This window comes from Labrus bergylta, chromosome 21 (genome assembly GCF_963930695.1).
Source record: "Labrus bergylta chromosome 21, fLabBer1.1, whole genome shotgun sequence".
NCBI lineage: Eukaryota > Metazoa > Chordata > Actinopteri > Labriformes > Labridae > Labrus > Labrus bergylta.
In genome coordinates this window covers 1,461,088-1,488,587 of record NC_089215.1, presented here as the reverse complement: position 1 = coordinate 1,488,587, position 27,500 = coordinate 1,461,088, and the positions used below count along the sequence as shown (strand labels likewise).

The following is a 27,500-nucleotide window of genomic DNA, read 5'->3' as shown; positions in this document are numbered from 1 at the left end:
AAATGTATTTGAGTCTCTAAAGTGATTGTTGTAGCAGAACTGTGTTGAGTACTACAGAAAATTTTACCATATGAACAACCATGCTCATTTATTTCATTTTTAATTATTTACTTCTATCACATGCTTATTAGTATTAAAATGATTACCAAGTCCTCATGTGTCACATAATGTCTGTAAATTATAATTTACCTCTAATCTTTGTTCTGCATAGACAAACCAAACTTTACCAAATAATACTCATAAACAGGTTTTGCTTCACAGTGTCATAACCATAGAAAAGATGTTCCTGAGATTAATTTTCAATGTAACAAAAGAAAATGACAGATATCTTTCTGTAACTATTTCTGAAATCAAATCAAGTCTACTTCCTGGGTGGGTTATATTAAACTGGCTGCAATTCTAACCTCTGTCCGCTAGGTGTCAGTGTTTCATTTGAATGTGAAGATGAAGACAGTGATCCAACAGTTATCTTACAGCCATAAAAACACGTGTCACACCTTTTTGATAAAGAGGATGAAGGCAATACATTTACAAATACTATTTCTTTAAGATAATGAAAATAATAATAATAACAACGTTTTAGGATGCAACAAAGAATAAATACTGAACGGTAATTAAAGTCACTTCAGAAATAACTAGTCCAGCTTGTTGTACCTCAGACTTGTTCTGTTTTTGCTGTTTTTTTTAGGGCGACTTTCTTTTTTTTTCATCTTTGGAGTTCTACTCACCATCAAAACCATCCTAAATATCGTCATCGTCATTTTCAAACAAAACTATCATCATCATCATCATCATCAAGTAGCTTTTTCTTGAATTGTTAAGACTCCATTGTGGACTTCTAAGACCAGATGAAAATAAAACATGTTGTAGAGACTTTAGTGTTTTTCTAAATTTCCGATATAAACTTTCCCTTTATTCAAAAAATACATATTTAACATCCTTAAATGCTGCTGGAGTATACAGATTTACGCATCACACACATACGATTTGATTTGGGACTAGTTCTGTGACCAGACACAGGACCTTCTTGTGACCCGAGAAACAACGACTTGGACCCACTTTTAGTTGAGAAAACTGATATATTTAAATTTCCAATATGCCTGTCATTAGCTTCAGTTATATTTATGTCATGTAATGAGAGCAGAAACTATTATTAAAGGCTTAAAATAGCTGCTTCTACTGACCTAGATTTGCTGACTTTCATCTCACTGCAGTCAGAGAGCTTTAGAGTACTACAGCACAACACTTTGGTTTGGAAACAGCTCTCAGTAAACCCTCTTTTGATGTCTTTTGTTAAACACATCCGTACTGTTCCCTTCCAATTTCTTAACTATTTGACCCATTCACTGAGGCGTGAGGAGATTTGTGTGTGTGTGTGTGTGTGTGTGTGTTGGTACATAGAGAAGGAGTGTGATTCTGAGGTCCCCGTAGACCTCAGTGTTTGCAAGCCACCTCCATGGTAACACAGCGTGGAAACAGAGCAGCTGCTCAGCCTGGCATGAGATACCAGGTGTGTGGTGGGGCATGTTGTCTCACCAGAGGCCCCGATCACAATGTGACTTTATTCCAAGGAGAGGTTCTCCCTCAGTCTCAGTCACGCTTCATAGAAACTCAGACCTTTTTATTTGAAGCACACAAAGCCGACCACACTTTAAAAAGGCTGCTGATATCATCCTGAAAGAGACGATGAAAGGACAATAATCTCTCACTGTGATGGAAGCTGTGTGCACAGGGAGGAGAAGGAACACAGACATTAGTGTTTAAATAGACTCAATGATTCAGTCTTACTCATGGGATAATGTTTTAATCAGTATCATAATAAATTCCATTCAAGTGAGGGTTTCTTTGTTATCACAAGGTGTGCTCGATGGTTCATATTTCACATTAAGTGCAACAAGGACAGAACAGATTTCACTCCACTCATGGGATGACATAATGATGTTGATGCAATGAAGCTGTGAGAGCAGAGCAGTCTCGTCAAACTTAAAAGTCGACCTCTTATGACCCATTTGAACGCACATATAGAGTAACAATGCTGGAGTAATCCCAGGATGAGTCTGCAGGGGGCGCTAAACGGCTCGTTCTGTAAATCGCATTATAGTTCCTCAATATGAAACCGAGAACTTCACAAGACGTCTTCAAGTCGCCCTCTTCTCAGAGCACTGGAGAGCAGCCCTCCCCATGGCAGCCCTCATGGAAAGCTTCCAGATTAGCCGGCCAATCAGCAGAAAGTGGGCAATTTGGGGGCCTTAAAGAGGGAGCTCACAGAGACTGAAATGAGGCCTCCTGAGCCCCCCCAAATATTAGCTATCATCCCAATGGGCACACATTTTATAACGCATCAGTTTTGATTTGATGAAGGATAAGAGTTATTCACAATAAGGCGTGTAGCTGACCTGATTGACAGGTGGGCGCGGTGTAACGGTTTGTCAGGAGGTTTAAAACCCGCCTCAGCTCCAGCTCTCAGCCTGTCGTTAGGTTGACTGAAAGTTAGACTGAGACAGCATTTCCAGCATGGAGACCGCCATCGATGGGACTCCAGCGCCCCCTGCAGGACCAGACGGGGGACGCCACTCAGGCTTCAAACGTTAATATTTACGGCCTCTGAAGTGAACGTACACAGTGCAAAAACACAGAGCAATCCTGATGTGTATTTTTTCACTACTAAAGGAACCTTTCATCACATGCATCATGTTAAAATACAGAAGTGATGAAATGAAGCCAGTCGGTTCAGATGATCTGGAGATGCTCGGTATCTGTTTCTGTCGGTCAACTCAGAGAATCTCTGTAAGTATGTCAGGTATGTGAGCACCGTGAAGGCCGAGGGGTCCGTTTACTCCAAGAATGCCACCAACAGTCCTCCCCCCCCCCGATGCCCCTCTACTGGCTTAGGTTTCTCTCAACACCTTATCCATTGGAAATCCTGGGGCTGTGCTTCACCTTCCGGCAGGCGTTTCCTGAGGGGCCCTGTGCTTGCAGAATGAGTGAGGGGTAGATTAAGTAAAGCCACATGACAAATACTTAAAGGACAGAAGCTCAAAGGGGGGAACTGAAAGCTATTTTTGATAAAAGTTTGATACTTTTGAACATTTCCCACGACCCCGAGGTCCCTGAAGTCCAGCTTTAGGACTCCCATGGGTGCTCAGAGAATTCCTGAAGGTCTTGGGAACGTGTGGTTTCACATTTAAACTTTAGATGTTTTTTTTGGGGTGGGCGCTATGGCCTAGTGGGTTGGTGTGCGCACCCCATCTACAGAGGCTTTAAGTCTTTAAGTGTGGACTGCCCGGGTTCGAGTCCGGTCTGTGGCTCTCTCCTCATATGTCAATCCCCACTCTCTCTCTCTGTCCCTGGTTTCTGTCTCTGCTGGTTTCTGTTTTGGAGCAACGACCAAAAACCAGTAGATGTCGTGCTTGAGCTCCAGCATGAAACCAAAACAAACTGCTGTTAGGCCACGCCTCCTCCATCCTGAAGCCTCCGCTCTCCTCCAGAGACACACCTCCAACCCCTCTCCCCTCATGTTGCACTAAGGAGTTATGAATTAGAACGCACCGTAATTCGGACAAAATTGACCTCGTCTCAAGCTTCATTGTTGTGTTAGCATGCTAATGTTAGCGCTCTTTAGTTAGCTCGTAGCTTAGCATTTCATGTAAACTGACACAGAATGAGTGTGATCTAAAAACTCTTACTAACATCCAAATAATCAGTGAGTATGTTCTTCTTCTTCTCTCTAGTTCTTGACTAAAACAGCTTTTATACACAAGGGGAGGAGCCGGCCGTCCCGTCCATGTAAACACGGCTCTGACAACAACACAGCCAGTGGGACTCGAGCTTCTCCCTCATTGTAGACAGTCATGACTCAGAGACACATTTACACAGGACAGACTGGATTTATGATTTATTTATGTGGAACATGTCGCACATTCTTCCTTTAAGGCCAAAATCTTAGAAAACGTCATGATTCAAAGAATTATCTTCAGGTTTCATCAGTTGCTGTCTCAGTTGTTCATCATAGGAACAACTCTTTGTTCTAGGAGGGTTTATGAATTTGGCCTCTGATGTATAAAAAAATTAAAGAAATATGATTTATAATATGAAATTAGTTCACAAGAAGAGGAAGGACAGAGTTTAGCAAGCTGCAGGCATTCTGCATGAGAAGGATTAGTCCTTTCACTGATAATCTGGGTGAAACCCTGCAAACACTAAAAACCTCACAGTAACTTGTTTCACATTCTGCAACACCTCACTGGCATCTCTATATATGGGAAAGACTTCTCAGGAATGCAAACCAAACAAAGATAAAAACCAAATATGTCGTTTCTGACCTTTAAATCTGAGGGAACATGTTTGAGGAGGATTTTTCTCCCATGCAGAGGAGTCGTGCAGATTTGTGTTATCAGGCGTCATGTAATTTACCTCTGATACAGTCGTGGTGTTATGGGGACGTTTCTTTTTTTTTTTTTTTTAGCTGCAGCTGTGTCAACAGTCAGGGAAAACAGCTTACCTCCACTCCTTCAAACAGGAAAGAGTAAATGTTTTCTGTTTCACTGCACACACTTTATTTTCTGTAATGAGTCTCTAAGCATCGTCTGCATTTATAAAATCTGCAAAGATGACCTCAGAGTCTGACTGCCTGGGTTAAAGAGATGGAGGAGTTTTGAAGTGTAATTGTTTGATGTACTTGTCAGTATATATTACCACAGGAGATGCTGATCAGCGTGGCCTCAGCTAACTCTTTAAAAAAGGTAGTGAGGAGGTGTTCAGGTGCTCAGATGTCCTCCTGACTCCCTCACAGCAGCAGCTTTGTCCCGAGTGCACAAAGACTTCACTGTTCCTATCACCGGCCGTGTCGCTGCTCCTAAATGACAAGTCAATGACGCACACCAGAGGCTGTCAGAATTGGCAGGAATGTGTTTGATTGTTTCAGAAAGAGGGAACAAAAAAAAAACCTGTTGGAGTTAACTGAAAACTGTTTAAAAGAAGTTTCTCATATTTCTGCTTAAAATCAAACACATGCTCTGTAAAAACAAAAAATCATGACATACAATTCTAAGTTCTGGACCCCTCTTCCTAGATTGGCCAGCTCTGTTTGCACCTTTAAAAAAAAGCGGTAACACTTTATATTAAGGTGCTCGTAATAAGCATTAATAACAGATAATAAGTCACTTATAAGTCACTTATAGGACCTTATTAGATTCTTATTAACACAAATAAGACTATATTAGTGTTAATATAGGCATAATTAACAAATGTATTATGTCTTATAAGACATTTATAGGCTCTTATTAGAAACGTACTAACACTTTATATACCATCATAAACATTAATAAGATGTTTATGAACATTAGTAAGACTTCATGAGTGTTAATTAAACTATAAATTAATTTATAATTGGCTTGTAAGATATTAAGTAACACAAAGAAACTTGTTTATAGACCACTTATCAACATAAGATGTTTGTTGACATTGATACGACTTTATTAGGTTCATATTAATGCCTTATAAAGGTTAATAAATACTTTACTATGCACTTATTAACAGTTAATAAAGCTCTGGTAGTGAATCATCTGAAAAATAAATAAAAGTATATGAATAAACTTTGCAACTTGTCGTTTCTTTCTGATACGGACAGATCACATTTAAATTAAGGGTAGCCTACAAAATCTAGTCGGGCCATTAAATATTTACCATTATTATCAGTCTCAGGTGCAGGTTCAGGTTCATCTGTGCCCCCCCCCCCCCCCCCCCCCACTGATGCCTGATATTGAGGCTGAGCCGATGAGGGATGCCACTCGCTCCTCTGTCTGCGATAATTTCAGGCTCGGGTCCGGCTCGCCTCCTCCAGTCTGCATGCTGCTTCTTTTGAAGGCCGAGACTCGTTTTTTGTGGCAATTTTCAGGTCCGACCAATTTCTTTTAAACCTGAATGTAAAGCATTGTGATTATATTATAGCCTAGACTACACAAGTTAAATATCATGGATGTGGAATTTAAATATTCAAACCTCAGCTGGAGTTCGGTTGTCCACACCGACGCTGTTGACTGCAGCAGTGATTGGCAAGGACCATCCAAAATCCTAAAGAAACGTGGGTCAATCAGGTACCAGGTATCCACACCAAGGCACTCACGCTCCAGTAGGGTACTTCACATAAATCTCTTAATAGAGTGGGTGCAGCGACCTGAAAGAAAAACATAAGTGATGCTCATAAGAAGTGTGCTGGATGAAGAAGAAGTGGATGAGCAATACTTACCTCTCTAGTGACCTGGTAGACCATGATCTCAGTAACCAATCAGGCGGCCAACGGCTTCAGGTGAGATCTAGCTGTAATTCAGATGTTTTCAAGGAAAATCCTGGGAGAACAAACATTTTTGAACATGACATTGTTGTTAGAGAAGGTGCTTCTGTGAGAAGATTAACTTACAGGATCCCTGAGCGCCTGCTGGCCTCACTGAGGAGGGAGGTTAACCTGATGCCTTCCCTGGGGATCATCGAGGCTTCAAAGAGCTAGTGGTGTAACCCAGTGGTGCTTGTACCAAAGAAGGATGGAAGCATAAGGTTCTGCATTGATTTCAGGTACCTGAATTTAATTTCTCTATTTGATTTCTATCCAACACCAATAATGTATGAACTGCTTGAAAGGCATAATACTTGACCACAATAGATCTCTACAAGGGTTATTGGCAGATTCCTCTCATCGATCGGTCACAGGAGCTGACAGCCTTCAGGACACCATGGGGCCCTTTCCATTTCACAGTAATACCATTTGAGTTTCACAGCGCTCCAGCAACTTTTCAGAGACTCATGGACCAGGTCATTTGTTATTTCTCTGGTTTTGCTGCAGCATATCTAGATGACATTGTCATTTACAGTAACACGTGGGAGGAACACCTGCAAGCTGTCTTGGATCACCTTCATTCTGCCTGGCTGACTGTCATCCTATCGAAGTACCTAGGCCATGTCATCAATGGGGTTGTACGCCCTCAGGTCAACAAAATCCAGGCCATAGAGTCCTGTCCCCTGCCACAAACAAGGAAGCAGCTCTGATCTTTTTTGGGCTATCAGGCTTCTATCACCGCTTCATACCCAATTTCTCCAACAGGGCAGCTCTTCTCACAGACTAGATCTCGGAGTCCCAATCAGATCCAGTGGACAGAGATGGCAGTGGCAGCTTTCAGTGATATCCAGCAACCTCTTCTGCACAGCCCAAACTTTGACGAACATTTTCTTCTGCAAACTGATGCTTCTGACAGGGCTTTGGGAGCTGTGTTACTCCAGGGACTTCAGGATGATCGACATCCAGTCGCTTACATCAGCCGGAAACTGTTCCCCAGACAGGTTCGATATTTGACGGTGGAGAAGGAGGCACTGGCTAGTGGGCCCTTGAGTCCTTCCGGCACTACCTTCTTGCTCAAGAGTTCACCTTGGAGACGGATCACAAGGCCCGTTTGGTTTGTAAACTTGGTTTTCTATTTTTGGGTAAAATAAAAACCTACCTTTTCTTCAAACTTACTCCTGTGTCTCATGCCTTACTGCTTGGTCCCTAACAGTCCCCTACAAGAGAATCCTACTCACCAGGGTAAGAGTGTTTATAAGACACACTACAAGTGAAGGCCTGTGTCTGGCCATGAAATGTTTGTCTGATTTCACCTATGGCTTTGATGATGTCACCAGTTGTAATAATCCCAATGGATTTCATTACCTACATAAAGATGTGGGTTCTTTTTTAGGCTTTGGTACAGAAACCATCCAGTGGTGACGAGAAGACGTACCACTATCTCCTCACACAGAAATACGAGGGAAAATACGTACACCCATTTTTCTGCCGTACGTACGTTTGATAAGTGAGGGCCAATATGTGTTATGTTTTTGTCAACAGGGATATACAATGTGTTTCTACTCAGGTAAAGGACGTAAATTTCCAATAATACAGTTGTAAATTTACGAGAATAAAACAAAATGTTTTTTTGTTTTTTTTAAACGTGGCCCTAAGTGTTTAAGATTCAAACAAATCTGAAAATTCACACCCAGAAAACAAGGGCTGAAATACTGACAAAATCAAAACATATTTTGGTACCACATAGTTTACAAGTTTTATTTTAAAACAGAGATAATGCTTTGTGGTGTATCATGAATTAAACGGTATTGGAATATATCTTTGCTGCCGTGTATACGTTTATCATGGATGTTTTTCCCTTTAGGCTGTTATTATTCTAATTGAACTGACTTTGACAGGGAAGTGTACGAAGTGTGGAGTTCTTCATGCTGATCGCACGCCACAGTGGAGAGCAGTATCCTGACTTGTGATGAGCTTCTTCTATAGTATATCAAGGTAAGACAACACCACCAACCCTTGTGCCCTCCTCAAATGTATTTATATTTTTCTGCTACATTAAAGAACTTTTGACTTGCTCAAAACATTCAATTATTTTCAGGATTGTAACCCTTTAAATGCAAGGTTATTAGTTGAATGGTGATTAGAATCTTTGATATGTCAAAGACTAGCAACAAAATGTATTTGATTGCATTAATCTTTTTTATGGACACCTTCGTGGCCAAAATGTACACACAAAATCGGCAATAAAATGATAAATATTTGTTTTGTATTTTGCTGTTTTCTACACTTTTTATGGCTTTTGACGGTAGCAAGAGGGCTTTTTGTGATCTGTAAAAACAAAAGTTTGACACCATGAAGGGTAAAAGTAGCTTAGCTTAGCCACACTATGTAAATGAGTAAGGAATAGTTTAATGTAAGTTATGATGAAAGTTTTTTCTCTTTTGTTAATTTCACTCTTTTGTGGCGTCTCTCACACAGACCTTCAGTGTTTCATAGTACAGTTATTACAGTAAAGTGTCCCATGTTGTCTAATCAATAAAAAGCTCAACAATAAATTGATATAGAAAATCTTTAACCTTTTTTGTAGTACAACAGAGCTAATGGAAAATTGTGAATAAAAACAGATGTTATTTTAATACCTCAGTTTTGACACCATTTTTTTTTTCCAGGCACACATTCCCGGCCCACTGAAAATGGCTCTGCGACCCACTTATTGGTCCTGACCCACCAGTTGAGAGCCACTGGTCTAGGTAACAGGTGTGAAAAAAAACTTGATAATGACTTAATATATCTGTGTTTGTTTCAGGGTGGTGTACACCCACACAAACTTGCAAAATGACTTTTCCAAAAGACACGCCTGTGTTTTTTTTTTTTTCTGTGGACACAAGCTGCTGGTCTTCAGAGTGTGGAAACCCATTTATATATGATTTGACTAGTGGTATTGGAAATGTGATGGTCCTGGTTAGGGTAATAATAATGAACAGTAATTTCACACATCCATGCTGCTTCTTTTCTCGAGAAGTTTATATTCCAGTAAGGAAAGAAACCTGAAACGCTTCATTTCAGGTGCTTTCTCTTTAAGGCCCCCTCCTCCCCACGTGCCTACTTTCCTCTGACTGGCCAGCTGTCAAAATGTCTCTTATACAAACACACCTACAATTCACTTAGCAGACACTTTTATCCAAAGCGCCGTACATCAGAGAGTAAGTACAACACAAGCAAAAAGGGAACAGTGTCAGCAAGAGCAAACGATCAGCTTTGAGTCTGATTGGACACACAGGTGCTGACAGGAAGTGACCAGAGGCAAAGCACAACATTGAGGGCAGTTCTTGAGAGCTCTAATCAGTATAGAAACCATCTTATAAGTCGTCGTTATCAAACAAAAACCATCGTCATTACCATCATCATCATCAATAATATGGAGACCATCATCATTAAGTTAGTAGGTGTTCATAGAGCTGGGTCTTTAGCTTTTTCTTAAAGGTGCAGAGTTACTCTGCAGATCCAATGGAGTTTGGAAGTTCATTCCACCACCGGGGGGCGACAGAGGAGAAGAGTTTAGTCAGAGACTTAGGACCCTGTTGTGAAGGTTGGCTCAGACGCCTTTCTTTGGAGACGTTTTTGTCGCTGTTTTGTAAGCGAGCAGCAGAGTTTTAAATTTGATGCGAGCAGTAACTGGGAGCCAGTGTAAGGAGATGAACAGCGGAGTGACATGTGCTCTTTTAGGAAGGTTGAAGACCAGTCGTGCTGCTGCATTTTCTATCATTTGCAGAGGTTTGATAGTGCATGTAGGAAGACCAGCCAGAGAGTTGCAATAATCGATGCGTGATATCACAAGAGCCTGTACCAGGAGCTGTGTAGCGTGAAGGTCACCTAAAAGTGCTTTTACCCTGCATTAAAAATTACGGAAGCCCAAAGCGGACACATCAATGCATTTTATTTTACTCAAATCTCCCATGCTAACAATTCAAATCAGGTTGTTTTCTTGTGATTCTAACTTTTTTAATCAAGTTTCCTCGGGATAACTCTGCTTTTCCTGTGACAATGAGTTACTTTCCTGAGATTTCAAGAAAACCGCTGAAATTGACTCATCATCACAGGAAAACTAGCGTTGTTACATCGCAGTATGTGTTAAATATGTCAAATAAAGCAGGTTACATAAGTCAGGAGCTTGACAAAACAAACTAAAACTTGTTTTCATGGGAAAACTGAGTAAAATAAAAATCTTCTGATGCATGTCCGCTTCGGGCTTCCATAGAAAACAACCCAAAGAGTTCATCTTTCACATCAGCATGTTTTAGTTTAGCAGCTATAAACGCAGGCTAAAAATCTTGTTGCATTATTTTGCAGAGTGCTATAAGTTATGTACATTAACTACATTGATTTTATGAGAATTTAGTCCCTGCTGACCTCTGACCTCTGACCTTCTGACCGTGCTCTTCTGTGAATCAGCTCAGTGTTCTCCCTGAGTGAGGTCTGACTGCTGGTGAATCATTGTTTAGTCTGCTGCAGAGGTCACATGAAGGTCTGTGATGTAGATGCAAATGAACGGGTTTGAATGCACCGCGTGTTTGTGTCATTAATGTAAAGCTGCACCGACCAATCAGTGGTCCAAGATATGACCGCCTCAGTCACTAAACACCTGAACTGTGCAAACCTTATAAAGCTGTTAATGAACAACAGACTTTGCATAAATGACTTTGAGCAAACATACCGGTGTGCATCGTCGGAGGGACAAAGAGAAACAGAAAAGTTGAAGGGTGGTAAATGTGTAGCTTTTTGGCTCCCGATGGGAACTCGTCGCTGGCTGCTGTTTGTTTAGGCGAGGGGGTAAAAAACATGGCAGGGTGCAGATAGGAGGGAGGCTGCTCTCAGGAAGGGAAGGTGGTGCTTTTAAATTAGGAATGCAGAAAATTTGAGAACCACTAAAATTGAAAATGACCTCAACAAAGTGAGTCAACGATATGAGTATACTCTGCACAGCATGTCCAAATCACAGACTGTAAATATGAATGTTTGAAGCCTGAGTGACGTCACCCGTCTGTTCCTGCAGGGGGCGCTGGAGTCCCATCGATGGCGGTCTCCATGCTGGAAATGCTGTCTCAGTCTAACTTTCAGTCAACCTAACGACAGGCTGAGAGCTGGAGCTGAGGCGGGTTTTAAACCTCCTGACAAACCGTTACACCGCGCCCACCTGTCAATCAGGTCAGCTACACGCCTAACTATGGATAACATTATGTGACTTCTTGGAGCCAACCTCAAGTGGACACTCGATGAACTGCAGGATTTTGCACTTCTGCATTGGCATGATATTTCAAGACCAGAGGTTGCAGCTTGATCGTGTCCTGTGTTTAATGTTGTTGTTGTTGACAGACGCCGGCAGTATTGACATCAACCTCTCTCACTGTCCATGATGCACTCTGTCTTAAAGGACACGATCTTCATGTAGTGATATCAAAGGCTCCATTTGCAGCCTCCACTCTTGTCAGATAGTTTACTGCAGTTCATGTCTGATCTGTGTCACACTCTGTGTTTGTGTTTCTGCCTAATTGGACTGAAACTGCTCGGTGTCTCAGATACCCGCTCTATCAGCAGGATGCAGACGCTGCCTTCAAGTACCAATTAGCTCTCAGTGAGACGTCTCTCTCCTGACACTGCTGTTCCAGGAAGCTAAATCCCCCTGATCACAAATCATCAGCCTCCTATGAGCATATGATTGCACACCGAGCCCTGGAGACTTCTCTGGACGTTGAGATGACTCAGTTAACCTGCCAGAATTTGGTCATGGACAAAGATATTTTAAATCTTACATCAGATTTTATTATCAGATTTCTTTTGTACATTTGTTCCTTAATTTACACCTTTTTTCCAACAAGGTTCAGCTTTAAAGGAGCAATATGTAGCTCTGACACCTAGGGTTCAAAGTGGGTACTGCAGTCCAGATTCAAAACATCTCCCCCCAACATCCTCCATAAATCACAGACGTTCTCTCTGTCTCCACCAAACAGAGAAGAGCATTCATAGCCAAAGTGTTTGTATGATAATAATACAAATAAAGCCTTAAAATAAAGTGCTGCATGTCCTCTTATGACCTGCAAACATTACATGATGTATCGTTGATGTTACCGCCTGCTGAATAAACTGTGGGCGGAGCTTCTGCAGCCAGATGTTATCACTGTGATGGTGATTTCTTTCAAAAGGTGCAAACGACAAAAGACTTTCCATTCATCTTCTCACATTCCTTATCTGGTCTGCAGCTGGAGTTTAGCACAGTTATTCCTCCTGCATCCTCCTGTCATGTGAAGTGAGGAATCCCCGATAAAGAACACATGTGATGTGATATCTGAGGTCTGCTGAAACCTAAAAATAGAGCGAGTTTTTTGTGGTGTCACCTCCTCAGGAGACACAGAGGTTATCAGGCCACAGCAGTCAGGCGGCTTATAAATCACAGCCCGACCTCCTGACCACAGCAGCAGGCGCCTCGCTTTAACAGAGACACATGAAATGTGAGCGTGGGGGCGGTGGAGACGGATCTGTGTGTGTTTGTACGGTCAAAGGGGTCCTTGTTTAAAGATGAGATAATATCCTGCAGCAAGCTAATAAAGTTGTAAAGCTGGTGATTGAGATAAAAATAAGATGAGCCTCCAACGGCTGAAACAAAATAAAACATACTTAATAAATGTTAAACCAGCAGAGTTTGTGGTGATCTGTCACAGTAAGGTCCTATACAGTAATAGCTCTAGGGCGGCTGTGGCTCAACGTGCAACGGTCGTCTCTCAACCGAAAGGTCGGGGGTTCGACCCCCAGCTCCTGCAGCCACATGCCCGAGTGTCCTTGGTCAAGATACCTAACCCCGATTTGCTCCCACTACTTCCTCAGCAGCGTGTGAATGTGTTAGTTTAGTTTATTTGAATCAGTGTACAAAAAACAAAACATTAGTCTCAGAAGAGAAGAGATGCTTTGTACCAGATTTAGCTAGCTAGCTAATTTCCATCTGTTGTCCCTGGGCGTATGAATGGATGAGTTAATACTAATGTTTTAGTTCTTGAAATCGGTCCTGGCCTCAAGATTGGTCTCAAGACCACTTTTTGAAGGTCATGTAGCAAAGGGTTGAGGTGTGCCAGGGCTGCCATGATTAGAGCTATAGCCTCCACCAGACATGGAGCAATCTCACTCTGGCAGCAGTACGATGGGAAGTCACTGGGAAAGGAAAAGGAGGAGGTTATACACACATCATGTAGGTGCAGGCCAGAGCAAAAACAGCAGACTGAGGAAGAAGATATGCACTCTTAGTTTGAAATCAGGGAGAGAGAGAGAGAGAAGGAGCCACAGGTAGGACCTGAACCCGGGCCCCCCGCTTGAAGGACTAGCCTCTGTACATGAGGTGCATGCACTAACCACGAGGCTACCAGCTCCCCCTGTGTTTGACATTTCAACATCATGTGAAAACACCAAAACAGAGCTGCTGTCCCTCTGTTATAGAATAGAACTTTAATTGTCCACAAAGTGGAAAATTGTCTTTTGCTTCACAAGAACAAGACAGAAAAAAATAACATTCTGACAAACAAGACAACATTCAAGCATAGCAGGAAACCAGGAGAGCGCCTGTAGTCCTCGACAACATCACAGGCAGCATGGTTCATGACTTTAAAATAATAATTTAGTATAATAATAAGCCAGAGTTTAAAGACATTTCATAAAGTTATAGGTTTAAAAACAGTGATTTCATAAAACAATGTGCAGTTAGAGTTGAGGGGGGGGTCGTTTTTTCCTTTATGAATTTAATAATTTTATTGCATTTGGTACCACTCAGCTTCTGTGGAGTGTGTGTGTGTGTACCTTTTGAACGTTGGTGAGTAATGGTCCCGGACTGCAGCAGCTGGCAGCTGACACTTTAACAGATGAGCTGACACACAGACGGTGGAATCCGCAGAGTAAACACTCGCCGAGTGAGGCCGTCTGATGGTGAGAACCAGGCGAGACTCTGCTGAGCTTTACTCTCTGAAACCGATACTGAGGGATTATTCGTCGTGAACAGATACATGAATACTTGATTAAGTCTCTTCCTAAATGAAGTCAGCCGTCTGATAATGTTGAGGTTGTGTTGATAAATGTGTTGGAACAAGTTGATGCACTTGATTGAATGTGTGTCTGTTGTTATTCCAAACAGGAAGAACTCAATCTAAGATTTATTTTTGGGGTTTAGGACATTAAAGGTTATTTGTGATTCTTCACACTTAATTCATATAAATCAAGTATATCCTCTGAAAATAACTCTGTGAGTCATGACTGTCTACAATGGGTGTAACACCCGAGTCCCACTGTCTGTGATGTTTTCAGAGTTTTCAGAGTCCTATCTTCACTTTGTTTACATCGCCGGGACGGCCGGCTGACTCCTCCCCTCGTGTATAAAAGTTGTTTAATTGAGGGACTAGAGAAAAGAAGAATAACATACTGTACTCACTGCTTAACTGTGTTTCTAGATCACGCTCATTTCAGGTAAATTTACATGCAGTGTGAAGGTACGAGCATAATAAAGATCGCTAGCATTAGCATGCTAACACAACAATGCAGCGCGAGTTGTTTTGGTTTCATGCTGGTGCTCAAGGGCGACATCTGCTGGATCAAAACATCAATTATAAAGCCTTTTAAAAACAAAAAGAGTATAAAATCAGGGAGAATGAGCGGCCAATGATATGCGAGAAAGGAACCACAGGTCGGACTCGAACCCAAGCCGCCCACTTGAAGGGTTATAGCCTCCGTTCCTGGGGTGTGACCTCGCCTGTTTACAAGCATCACCTCCGTTAGAAATGACCATAGAGTATATTATTACAAACTCAGACTACCATCATCGTCTGACATCGAGAGGACGTTTAGATCAGAAAAGAAAAACTGTTCAGAGCATCACAAGGTAACATTTATTAACTGAAAAATGAGAGTGGCAGCAGACCGGCAATCAATGGAAATGTAAGTGAAGGCATTTTAATAAACTTTACTGTGACTCCTCTGGACAGACAACATGTGACACAGGGATTTCTTCACATGATGAAATGTGGTTCAGTCTTCAAATAGCATATCTTTGGTTCAGGCTGTACAGTGGTGATGTAATCGCTTTAAGCCAAGAAGCTTCTGGATCTGAAGTGACATTTTTAAGTTTAAGTTTCCATGTTTTTCCCCTCTCACACAATGTCCCAGAAGGATAGTTGATGGTTGGTGGCTTCGGCTCAAAAGGTAAAGTAGATTGTCAATCTACTGAAAGGTCAGAAATTTGTTTGATTTTTTTGTTTGTTTACATAAAATAACATTGAGATGCAAAAGCTGATAAGAGTCGTCTCTGTATATGATGTACCTGCTCTAACAACAAAGCCTAACATTAGCGTACATAAGGCCTGAGTACCCGAGTACTCGTTTGCACCCCTAGTGTCCATCACATGGTGACCTGTGTGAGCATCGACTCACACAGGAGGGGGGAGAGACAGCGCTCTACAATGTTTAGAATCTGGACTGCAGTACCCATTTTAAACACTAGGGGCAGAGTTACATATGGCTCCTTTAATAAAATTGTGCACACAAAAGAAGGTCACTTTTTGGGACTTCAGGGGCGCTTTAACCTATTTTGTGTTAATAAAGAAACATTCTAGGACGTGCAGTGAAACCATCTAAATTATTGTTTGATTGGTTCAAATGAATAAAAATTGAACAGCACACAGTCGTGCTTTAAATAGTATTAGCGATGCATATATACATATTCATACGGTGCCTTCATGCAGTGAACAAACGTTGACACATTAGCAACATATTTACATCGATTTAACACAAATAGCGTCATTTAGAAGTGAGCTGCATGGGTACTATTGAATATTCACAATCCAGGCACACAGGCTCTTATTATTCAACCGTGCACAATGTCTCTCGTATTTAGAGCTCAACTTGAAGCTATAATTGAAGTGTATCCAGCGTGTGTTGCCTTGCAGGTGAGGGATCTTCCAGTGATGGCTGCGATGGCTGCAATGACAGTAATTCAGTTTGTTTACAGTGTTTGCAGGGGGAAGTAGCAATCTTCTGCCTGTGTGTGTGTACACATAGGCAGAAGATGTGTACATATATTGAACAAACTCTCCTCACAGTCGTCCAGCTCTCCTCTTCAGCACAGCCTGCACTGTCACTCTTAATCCGTGCGACCGGGTGCAGCCGGGAGCTCAAAGTTTTTTGCTCTCAGTGAATGTTGACGTTTGCAAAAAAAAAAAGTCTTTGTTGTGCAGCAAAGCCGAGGCTTCATCCCCCGCGCTTTGACTTCCAAATGAAGCTCTACACTGTCTGATACCCCTGCTGCAAAAGTTAAGCACTCAAAAGGCTGGTTTAGCTCGTTTTTCAGCTGTGATGATCCAGCTTTCACCCTCCACATGTCCGGGGCTAAGGCTTCCCTCTTAGATTCAGCTTAGGGAACACATCCATAACAGCAAGCAAAGAGTCAGCGAGCGCAAATGAAGGGACACACGGGAAGCTCTGGTGACGAGGTGCAGGAAGACGCAGCGCGCTCACCACTGGGACGTCCTGTGCAGACCGTTCCCCTGCAGAAGAAGAGACACATGGCTGTCAATCAAACAGCAACATAACACTGGAAACTGAAAATGTTTATGGTTTCAGCTTCCATCGAAATGGATCTGAAACATTTGCAGATTGAGTATTGATTGAGGAGAGCAGCTCTGTCTGGATTCACAACAAATATAGTAGAGCAGTTTGCTAAATGTTAAGGTAAAACACCTTCATGTGAACTTTAATATTTGCATAATTCCTCATAAACTTCAACACTATGAAGCGTTTATTATGAGGGGGATATAAATAACTGGATAATAAGGAACTTTAAAACAGTCTGTATGTTTACATGCAGGTAGAAAAAGTAGATTTACTGCGTCAGTCTGACTAAAACTTGACTTTTAAAATGCATGTCAACATGTATTAGTCCAGCTGACATGGCACTAAATTGACTGGAGAAGTTAAATTTTGCATCACTAGTCTTAATTTCAATCATTTTTATCTCAAAATTGACCGGAAAATTGGATGAAATTGCATCAAGTGTAACTGTGTTGAATCCAAACTTCCTCTGCAAAAGTTAAAGAAGCAGAAAACTTTTCAAAGACACCTTTAAAGCTCCAAGAACAGTTTTTTAAGACTTACATTTTCAAGAAGACACATTTTGGTGTACAGAGAATATATATAAAAAAAAAAAAGATTTTCAGTAGCGTCGTTTCAAAAAGAGGAAACATGAAAGAGTTCAGCGAGTCCAGTGAGCAGAAAGAGTCACAGACACGAGGCCTTGAGAGATTAAAACTCCACAAGGTAAGAAGAAGAAAAAAAAAACCCAGACAAAGAGGTGATTCATAGAAAAACCTGTAGAGGAAGTTGCTATGGATACGGCCGGCATGCACAGAGTCAGGGGAATAGAGAAGCATCTTGAGGTAAGCAAGTAGATAAAGAGAGAAGAGGGAGGAGGAGGAGGAGGAGGAGGAGTAGGGGGTCGACCTACGCTATTTCCGTTTGTCTGAGTGTATGCTGCGTTCCCGATGTCTGTGTGTGTGGAGGGGGTGCTGCTCCCGCTGTTGGCTGCAGAGTTGGTGGACGCTCTGGGAATGACCATGTCAAAGGACGAGTCCGGAGGGTGCTGCATGAAGTGACAACACGGCCGGTGAAAAGAAGATAAAAAAAGAAATCATGGAGGGGTGTGTGTCTGCAATCACCTGCTCTTTTTACGATACCTTCAGAAAGTGCTCAAAGTTAAAATCCACTTCTCCATGTTCCTCTAACTCTAACATGTGTCTCTAGTCCGTCTACAAACCCCCCAATGATGAGAAAAGTCCATCCTCTCCGTCTTTCGCCTGCTTTACTTTTCAGAAAATGTGTGCTCAAACAGGCCGTTTGGAGATTTTCCCTTCATGACATCACAAAGAGCAGTAGCCCCTCCCCCAGGTGGGTGACACTCCCACAGCTAGGTGTTTGTTCTGCCCTCTGAGTCTGCTTTCTCACCGTAAACAATAGGACATGGAGCGAGAAAGACCGAGTACACCCGAGCCCTTCCAGAGAGGGGGCGTGGTCAGACACAGCTCATTTACATATTTAAAGGTACAGACACAGAAACAGCCTGTTCTGAGCAGGGCTGAAATAGAGGGGTTTATAGACATGATCAAATACAGGATCAGAGTGGATTTAGAACAAGAAACTTCACACACATCTGAGACTTATTTACACTGGTTGAAGAGGAGGAGGATATGTCACCTTTAATGTGCCTCAGTTACCATCAGATGTTACCGTCACTAGCAGTAAGACCACAGGATACCATGTGTAACAGGAACCAGCTGTTCAGACTATTCATGCCATGTTTATAAAATGTGTGTACTCACATTTCCCACTGCTTTGGTGATGAGAGCCAGCTCGGTGGGCTGGTACACTGAACTCCTCAGCTGACCCGTGTAGCCGCTGTACGGTGACACAGGCTTGGACGCTGTGATGGAAAGACAAGAGACAAACAAATGTCATTGTTTACTTGGCCAATAAGCCTCCTGTGTGATATATTTAGGCTGCTTTAGTGCTGTCGTTCCTATGGCAACCATCTCTTTAAAATCTTTATATCGCAATCACAGGAGCACTCAATCACAATAACAAGACCACGAGACGTTATCTGTCCCGCGCTCTGAGGGAAACGCCCCGCAGAGACGGAGATATGAGATGACTTTGTCACACTTTGTGTCACCTCGTGTCAAACATTTTCCCCTGGATGAAACTGTTGCCACACCTCAGTTGCCGTGGAGACAGCGCAAACACAGGGAGTGATGGGAATGAGAGGCAGAGTGGGAGTGTGTGTGTGTGTGTGTGTGTGTACAGTGGTTAGGGATGCAGTTAGGAACCAGACACTCATTAACAGGAATGATTCAGAGGAGATGCTCCCTCCCTTTACTGCCCGACTGAAAGTCTGCGAACACAATGACTAAACAGACTTCTAATCTAATCGCTGCCGACGACTTTTATTGACTTTAATTAATTACAAAGAAACGAGCTAACAAAGTCAGGAGTCGACTGGTGAGTAAGTGATTAAGAAAGAAGACTAATGACAGCTTTGAATCATAAACCAACAGCTGATTTTCAGATCTCATAACAGCAGAGACACATCATGAAACATTCACAGAGAACTGAGAATTGAATTCTCCCTCTGCATTTATTTTTGATTATTAATCGATTAAATAAAATACCCAGAAGCATTTGATCAAATCATCTTTCATCCGTCCAAAATTAGAGAACAAGTGAGGCCGGGCGTACACTGACTGTAGGCCCAAGTCGTTTCTTCCGATCACGGCCCGATCAGCCGCTCCCGACCACTCGGACGAATTCCTGTCTTAATTGAAATGTTGATCTGCAGTACGACTGACAGTCAGAGCAGAGCCATGAGCTGATTCCCAACTTAAGGACTATTTTTTTTCTTTATTGCACCGGCCCAAACTGACTGATATTGTCAGAAATCACCATGGCGATAGCCTGCAGGCATGATGCGTGATCCCCTTCCTATCATGAAAGATATGAACAAGAGACAACACGGCAGGAACTAGCTACAGACCCTTTTGTGATGATTACAGTTAGGCTAGTTTGCTTCTGATGCTGAGTGTGTGTGTGTGTGTGAATGTTTCTCTGTGTGTGTGTGTGTGTGTGTGTGTGCATGTTTCTGTGTGTGTGTGTGTGTGTGTGTGTGTGTGCATGTTTCTGTGTGTGTGTGTGTGTGTGTGCATGTTTCTGTGTGTGTGTGTGTGTGTGTGTGTGTGTGTGTGTGTGTGTGTGTGTGTGTGTGTGCATGTTTCTGTGTGTGTGTGCGCATGTTTCTGTGTGTGTGTGTGTGTGTGCATGTTTCTATGTGTGTGAGACAGAGAGTGTTTTTGACGGTGATTGTATTCGAGCTGTGCAAGTGAAACAACTGAAGATCTGACTTCATTCATTCATTTCTAATGGACTCCTGAGACGATGATTCAGCATTGTGATGCTACGTCCTGATCGAACACATAGAAGAAAGCAAAGCATATTGAGATCATCATATATAAACTGCAGACTTAATGGTGAACATTGTGACTTTGTTATAAGTGTTACCTAAGAAATGTATGTGCAAATGAGACTAAGACTAATATTTGTGACTGCATTAGGTCGACGTTTTAATGGTGTATTATGGGTAATATTGAGAAAACTCCTCCATTACTTTTTACATCAGCGCTGCTAACCTCAACACCACCATGACATAAAGCTGACAGTCTGTAACAGCCACACCACGCTCTCTCCACCTCATCATCTATGATTATCCAACGTCCCAACCACCAGCTCTCATTATAACGAGCACGGCGCTGTGAGGACACCAGACCGCAGCACTCAGTGTTCTGATCCTTGTCACTTTTTTCACTGCAGAGTCAGATCCTGTTCGGGGCTCAGGACTTCAACAGACGCAGATCAAATTCTGCGTGCTCATCACAGAGATGCAAAACAACCTTTTTTGGGACAATCTGTCCCGTCTGGTTTTCTGTGAAGGCTTGAAACTTTAACTCATCACATGCAAAGTCATTCTGCTAATTCTGTGATAAGTGATTTATCGAACAAACAAAAAGGACAGAAGTGACACTTTAATCTCTGCAGATATTCCTCTTTACAGAAACTGTGGGTCGTAAAAAAAAGCGTGGGAGCCCGTGTTGACATTTCAATGACACCGCTGGTTTGACCTTGACTCACCTGTAATCAGGGAGGTAGCTGTGTGACTTGTGTGTCACACTAAGTGATGTAACTCACACTCCCCTCTAATTATTTCCTCACAAACAAAAGTGGGAGTGACCATGCCACATGAATATGTGGAGTTTTGCATGAAGCTGTAGTTACGCCACACCTCAGCAAAGTGTTGGACTTCTCAAAGCTTCAATCTGCTTTGCCAGAAGTATATCATGAGCTATCAGTTTAGAAACAGCCATGAGCAAACTGCAGCTCAGACTTTAAGATTTTAAGGAAATCTAGTGAAAAGTGAGTGTTTGTTGGGAGAAGGGGGAGAATATGTCCTCTTTAATAGGTGTAAAAGAGCTGAATTATATATCCTCTTTGTTGTTGTTGGAATAACCCTGATTGTTAATTGGAGCTTTTCATGCTCTCTACCGGTCCATCACATTGCTGGTGGATGTAGATAAGTCACTCTTGGTGCAAACATTCAGGCAGCTCGGCTTTTGTCCGGTACCTGATTCAGATCACAGGAGTGTCTGTGTTGAAATCCAACTAACCCTGAATAGAAAGACTTTCATGCATATATAGGTAGAACACAGGAGAAAATCTCATTTTAAGATGAATTCTTCTAGAACAACATTAAAACAAAGATGTGTTTCAATTTATGGAGTAAAATTATGGAAATGTCAAGAGAGAGCCTTACATTGCTGTTTAAAGTCTTTATATGTGATTTTTCACACTTAAATAGAAATCAAGTATATCCTCTGAAAATAACTCTGTGAGTCATGACTGTCTACAATGGGTGTAACACCCGAGTCCCACTGTCTGTGATGTTTTCAGAGTCCTATCTTCAGTTTGTTTACATCGCCAGGACGGCCGGCTGACTCCTCCCCTCGTGTATAACAGTTGTTTAATTGAGGGACTAGAGAAAAGAAGAATAACATACTGTACTCACTGCTTAACTGTGTTTCTAGATCACGCTCATTTCAGGTAAATTTACATGCAGTGTGAAGATACCAGCATAATAAAGATCGCTAGCATTAGCATGCTAACACAACAATGCAGCGCAAGTTGTTTTGGTTTCATGCTGGTGCTCAAGGGCGACATCTGCTGGATCAAAAAATCACGTATAAAGACTTTAAACACTCTCAAAACTCAACTCAAAACCTTTTTTGTGAAGAAAATATTTTTCCAGTATGAGGCAGAAGAATTATGTTTAAATTGATTGGGTTGAATTGGTCAACTCTTAAAGTTGACCTGAATGATTTGTTTCTCTTTCCTATGTTAAGTGTGTGGTGGATTGTACCCACACGAGGCGTATATAAATGTGAACGTAAATGTAAGTAAGTAAGTTTTTCTTCTTCCTGCACCTTTTCATTCTTTGTAAAGGCAAAAAAATAAATAAAGATTTCTCTACATTGTATGTCATAAAAAGAATGAAATAAAACAAATGAAATGAAATCATATATAGATACTGATTTAGGGAGTGGTTTCTCACATTTTTCCGCAGCAGTTTTTCTAATTTATTAAGTTCAGTTCTGGATCAAACATGCTGCCAATCAAGTCTCTTCAGATGAGCTTGGACGAGGTATTTGGTTTCAATTATCAAATGTAATGTAGACAGGTGTAACATGGATCCATTTCAGTTGAGTAAAACATTTTTAGGATCGTAAAGTCCTCAGATTCAGGGTAACCGTTGGAACACATCATGGCAGTTTGGGTATTCCTTCAAACTGTTCTGTTTTCTCTTAGATTACTTTAACTATGAAGGTGAAATAAACAACATTTGACACTGATAGTTCAAAGACGAGCTTTTAATATGTCTGAGCTGATAATATGTCTACACTCCTGCGCTCCTGTATATATTCCCATTCTTAGTTTTGATATTTTTAGTGTTTATTTACTTTGTATTTAACATTATATTGTGTTTAGATTTGCTAACATTGTGTTTTTTACTCACATTGTGTGTTTGGACAACCTGCTGCTGTAACGCCACAATTTCCCAGTTTGGGATCAATAAAGTAATTCTATTCTATTCTATTCTATTCGATTAAAATTTCAGCCTCTACATACCTTGGTTGGGCTCGTCCATCGAGAACGCCTTGTTTTCCATGAACATGTTCTGGGAGCTTTGTTCCTTCAGGATCGTCTCGTAGCCGACGCCTCTGGTCGGGTAAACGTCTTCCCCGACGTCCTGCTGGCTCTCCTCGTCGCTGCTCAAACAGCACAGTTCAGGAATGGTGTAGACGACGAGGAACACCCACGCATTGGCCACCAAGGCGATGGCCAGCGTCGGGTCGTCCCACGTCGGGCCTCCGGTTCTTTCGTTCCCATAGACGTACATGACGATCCACGCCACCCAGATACCAACGGAGAGGAAGCTCGCAAGGAAGATACAAGCGGCGTCCTTTTTCCACTGCTTGTATTTGCCCCCCATGGCGGCTAGACTTGCCACCACCACCGCCAGGATCAGGTTCATCACGTAGATCAGCGCCATGACAAAGTCCTGGTTGGCGATGTTGCACGGCGTGGCCGTGGCTCGGCTCGTTTCCGCGGTGGCGTTCATCGGCCCCAGCGGGTGCCGCACCACCGTGATGATCAGCCACTCGGTGTTGATGACCACCTCCACCAGCCACAGCCCCAACGCCCCCAGGCACAGCGCCCAAGCCCGGGGCCCGCCGTTCAGCCTGACGAGGACGTTCAGCCGCACGCTCTGCATCAGGAGGCAGGCGAAGCAGCCGGCGAACAGCACGCCGAAGAGAAACCGCCGCGACGCGCAGGTGGAGAAGTCCTTCCCCACGATGAAGGCGAAGGTCAGGCAGAAGAGACCGCCGGTGCAGACGAGGAAGAAGGCGTGAAGGGGGATCGAGCTTTTTCGGTTCTTGTCCTGCGTGAAGGGTATGCTGGCGAGCAGCGAGATGAACAGCACAAAGGTGAAGACGACGCCCGCCGCCGCAAAGGCCTCCAACACGACGCCCCACACCAAGCTGGTGTCACACAGGTTGTAGTAAAGGGAGTCCAGGTTAGGGCCACAACCCTGAGGGGTGACGTTGGCGGCCATGGTTACACGGAAAGACCAGAGGTGGATGAGGCGTTCTGGATCCTGACGGTACCTGATCGGATGTACAAACAGAAATGAGTCTGAGACTAACGTGGAGAATTCTTAACAAAGACTCAGAAGCGTCATCAGGGCAGGATAATGATACAGTCGACACCCAATTAAGCAAATAGTTCACTCGCATGAGTCATTAAACACATCGGATTCCAAGCAAACCTTTGTCATTAACGTTTACTCTGAAATGTTACATAAAAAAGTTACGCAAGAGTCTTCCAGAGCTCAGCACTCTTCAAACACATCCCAGAAACTGGACTTTTTTCCCCCCAGCTCTGAATGTTAATCATTATTGAGATCTGTGGACAAATATTGTTTCTGTACAATGCGACTGAGCCAGGATCAATGAGGTGAAGGTTTGTTAAACCTTTGGTGCAGAAAGTGGAAGTGTAAATACTGTTTGGACTTTAAAAATGTATCTTCCTTACATGCACTCTGTGAGTAGTTACACACATTAAGATTTCTCATAGTCCACTGCACAGCTCCTACATTGCACCTTTTGTGTTTTTTATCTTTTATTTTTATGTTTTATTTTTTATATTTTCATATTTTACATTTTACATTTTTATATTTTACATTTCATATTTTATTTTTTATTTTTTATTTTTTATTTTTTATATTTTACATTTTACATTTTACATTTTATTTTATATTTTGTTATTTTATATTTTATATTTTATATTTTATATTTTTATATATTACATTTCATATTTTATTTTTATATTTTCATATTTTACATTTTACATTTTACATTTTACATTTTATTTTATATTTTTATATTTTATATTTTTATATTTTACATTTCATATTTTATTTTTTATATTTTATATTTTATATTTTATATTTTATATTTTATATTTTATATTTTGTATTTTGTATTTTTTAAATTCTATGTTATATATTGTAATAGCTTCTTATTCTGTATTATTTAAGTTGATGCTAGTTCTGCTTTATTTCCTTGTTAATTGTTTAGCACCAATACACCAAGTCAAATTCCTTGTATGTGTAAATGTACTCGGCAGTAAACCCAGATTCTGATTCTGATTCTGATTCTGATTCTGTAAAGGACATTTTAAAACCTAGTGTCCAAAACTCAGAGTGAATCTTTATCTGCTTCCTAACATCATCACAGCCCGGGTCGTGTCTTTCTGCCTCATCTGGACGGTTCTTTTTTGTTCCTGTCAGATTGAATTTCACTGAGGACAGTCTCTGAGGCAAATCAATAAGAAACGTTCAGTCCTTCTGACTTATATGAACGAACTCTCCAAAAAGGATGGAACAAAAAAAGAAAGTGTTACTGTTACTTTAAGTACCCAGATGGTGTGGGTCGGTCAATTATGAGGGCAGTGTGTAATGGAAAAAATTCTGTTTACTGTTGAGGACACATTTTACTTACAGCTCGCTTGAGAAATGCTACAATAATTTAATACGTAATATTCTTGTTTTGTCTTTACCCAAGGATGAAGGTTTCTCACAAATTGCTAAATATCAAAGATACTCAGACTTGAAGTTTCCTTCACATTACTGTTGTGCGACATGTTGAAATGTGTTTTTCTGTGAAGCATGTGTATATAAACTCAAGTATATTGTGATTACTTGGAGCTTTCCTTCAGACTGTATTGACACTCTGAAGCTTTGTTCCTTCTACTTGCAAGAAGAATGAAACTAAACAAAGACATCGATTGACTCATGATCCTTTCTTTTGCATTGTTCACAGAAATTTCCAGCACAAAGTGATCGTGTCTTTGTGAGAAAACTGTCGGTCATTCAGTGGATTATAACTAATGTTTTTATTAGTTTTAGGGTGCGACCTCTAATCACCCACTCCTCATATCCTGGCTGATTAGACCGGGACAGGATGAGAGTAGGCGGAGCTATGGTGAGGAGTTATGATGTCATGAATTCTAAGCACCAACAAGCATGATAACAGGTCATCAAGTCCTCCAACAGTAGAGGAGCTGTCAGTCACACAAACTAGTCCACACCCACATGTTCCACAGAAGAGAAACTGTGTTCTATACTAGTCCTATTTATTTATTTGGCAGAAAGTGCAGTATGCAAACAAATGCCAGAGATCCGCAGTTTGATAAAAATAACCAGAAGTCTACATCGATCTACATTCTGCATCTGACCAGTCTCTCTTGCGTAATGTTTCCCACAATGCAAAGCGCCAGGTGAGAGATAGAAATGACGGACAGCAGCTGAGAGGAAATAATCAGAATCAGACCAAACCTCACAAACGTACCACACATGATCTCTTTTGATTCCCTAAATCCCTAAGTGGTTTTCAACTGGTCTAGCCTCAGGACCCACCAGACCCCTCATGAAAAATGGCGACCTGAAGTTCAGATATTTTTTAAACAATCAGATTTGTTCAATGAAAAATTATGTCGTTTGGACAAAACGAGACAGAACAAAGACACAAAATCAAACAAACATATTTTAAAAAGTGACAGAAAATGACTCAGAAGTCAATTAAGCGTTCAAATAAAAGTTCTAAAGTTCCCCCGCATGTTGTTCCCTTCACTCTCTCTCTTAGACTCCAAAATATCGTGAATCTCATCGCTTACAAACTGAACAAAGATCGAGACCCAAGACCTACAAGGGCTGCAAAGTTCTCCAGTGATGACTACAAGAGTGAAGAATTATATTTGACCGTGCATTGGATTGGACGCAGCCTCAGCACGATGCAAACACATGTACACTGAATAAAGATTAGAAGGAACGGGTTTAAAGGTTTAAAGGGGCACATGTTTATTCTCTCCAGGCTCTTCAAAGAAAGGTCAACGTGTTTGTGCCCAATAAGAACTAATCTCACTGAATCTGTTTCTTTTCATCTTTTGAGTTCAAGCAGCGGCTCAACTAATGATGTCAGAAATGTTCGATACTTTTTATAATGCAGCTACGTTTTAAACGATCCAGTTTCTGACTTTGTTATTGTCTTAGTATCAAAAAGGTCCAAAGATTTAAAAGACTAAAGATCAGCCGTATTGTTTACGCAATGCTACCTCTAGAGAGAGAGAGAGAGAGAGAGAGAGAGAGAGAGAGAGAGAGAGAGAGAGAGAGAGAGAGACAGAGAGAGAGAGGGAGAGAGAGAGAGAGAGAGAGAGACAGAGAGAGAGAGAGAGAGAGGGAGAGAGAGAGAGAGAGAGAGAGGGAGAGAGGGAGAGAGAGAGAGAGAGAGAGGGAGAGAGGGAGCGAGAGAGGGAGAGAGAGAGAGAGAGAGGGGGAGAGAGAGGCAGAGAGAGAGAGAGAGAGACAGAGAGAGAGAGAGGGAGAGAGGGAGAGAGAGAGAGAGAGAGAGGGAGAGAGGGAGAGAGAGAGAGA

The 27,500-nt window shown here is 41.8% G+C and overlaps 1 protein-coding gene across 2 annotated transcripts in view; it reads right to left on the bottom strand.

Moving 5' to 3' along the window:
* Positions 1-15,226: 15,226 nt before the first annotated feature.
* The window catches only part of gprc5c (G protein-coupled receptor, class C, group 5, member C), a 13,234-nt gene continuing 960 nt past the window's right edge, over positions 15,227-27,500 (bottom strand). The window contains exons 2-5 of one of the 2 annotated variants that reach the window (XM_065949926.1): positions 23,135-24,174; positions 18,730-18,830; positions 17,859-17,993; positions 15,227-16,902 (exon numbers count right to left, since the gene is read on the bottom strand). In XM_065949926.1, coding sequence (XP_065805998.1) covers positions 16,870-16,902; positions 17,859-17,993; positions 18,730-18,830; positions 23,135-24,122 — 1,257 coding nt within the window. In that variant the 5' untranslated portion in view covers positions 24,123-24,174 and the 3' untranslated portion in view covers positions 15,227-16,869. The remainder of the gene's footprint in view (positions 16,903-17,858; positions 17,994-18,729; positions 18,831-23,134; positions 24,175-27,500) is intronic. The other variant, XM_065949927.1, reaches the window with a different exon arrangement.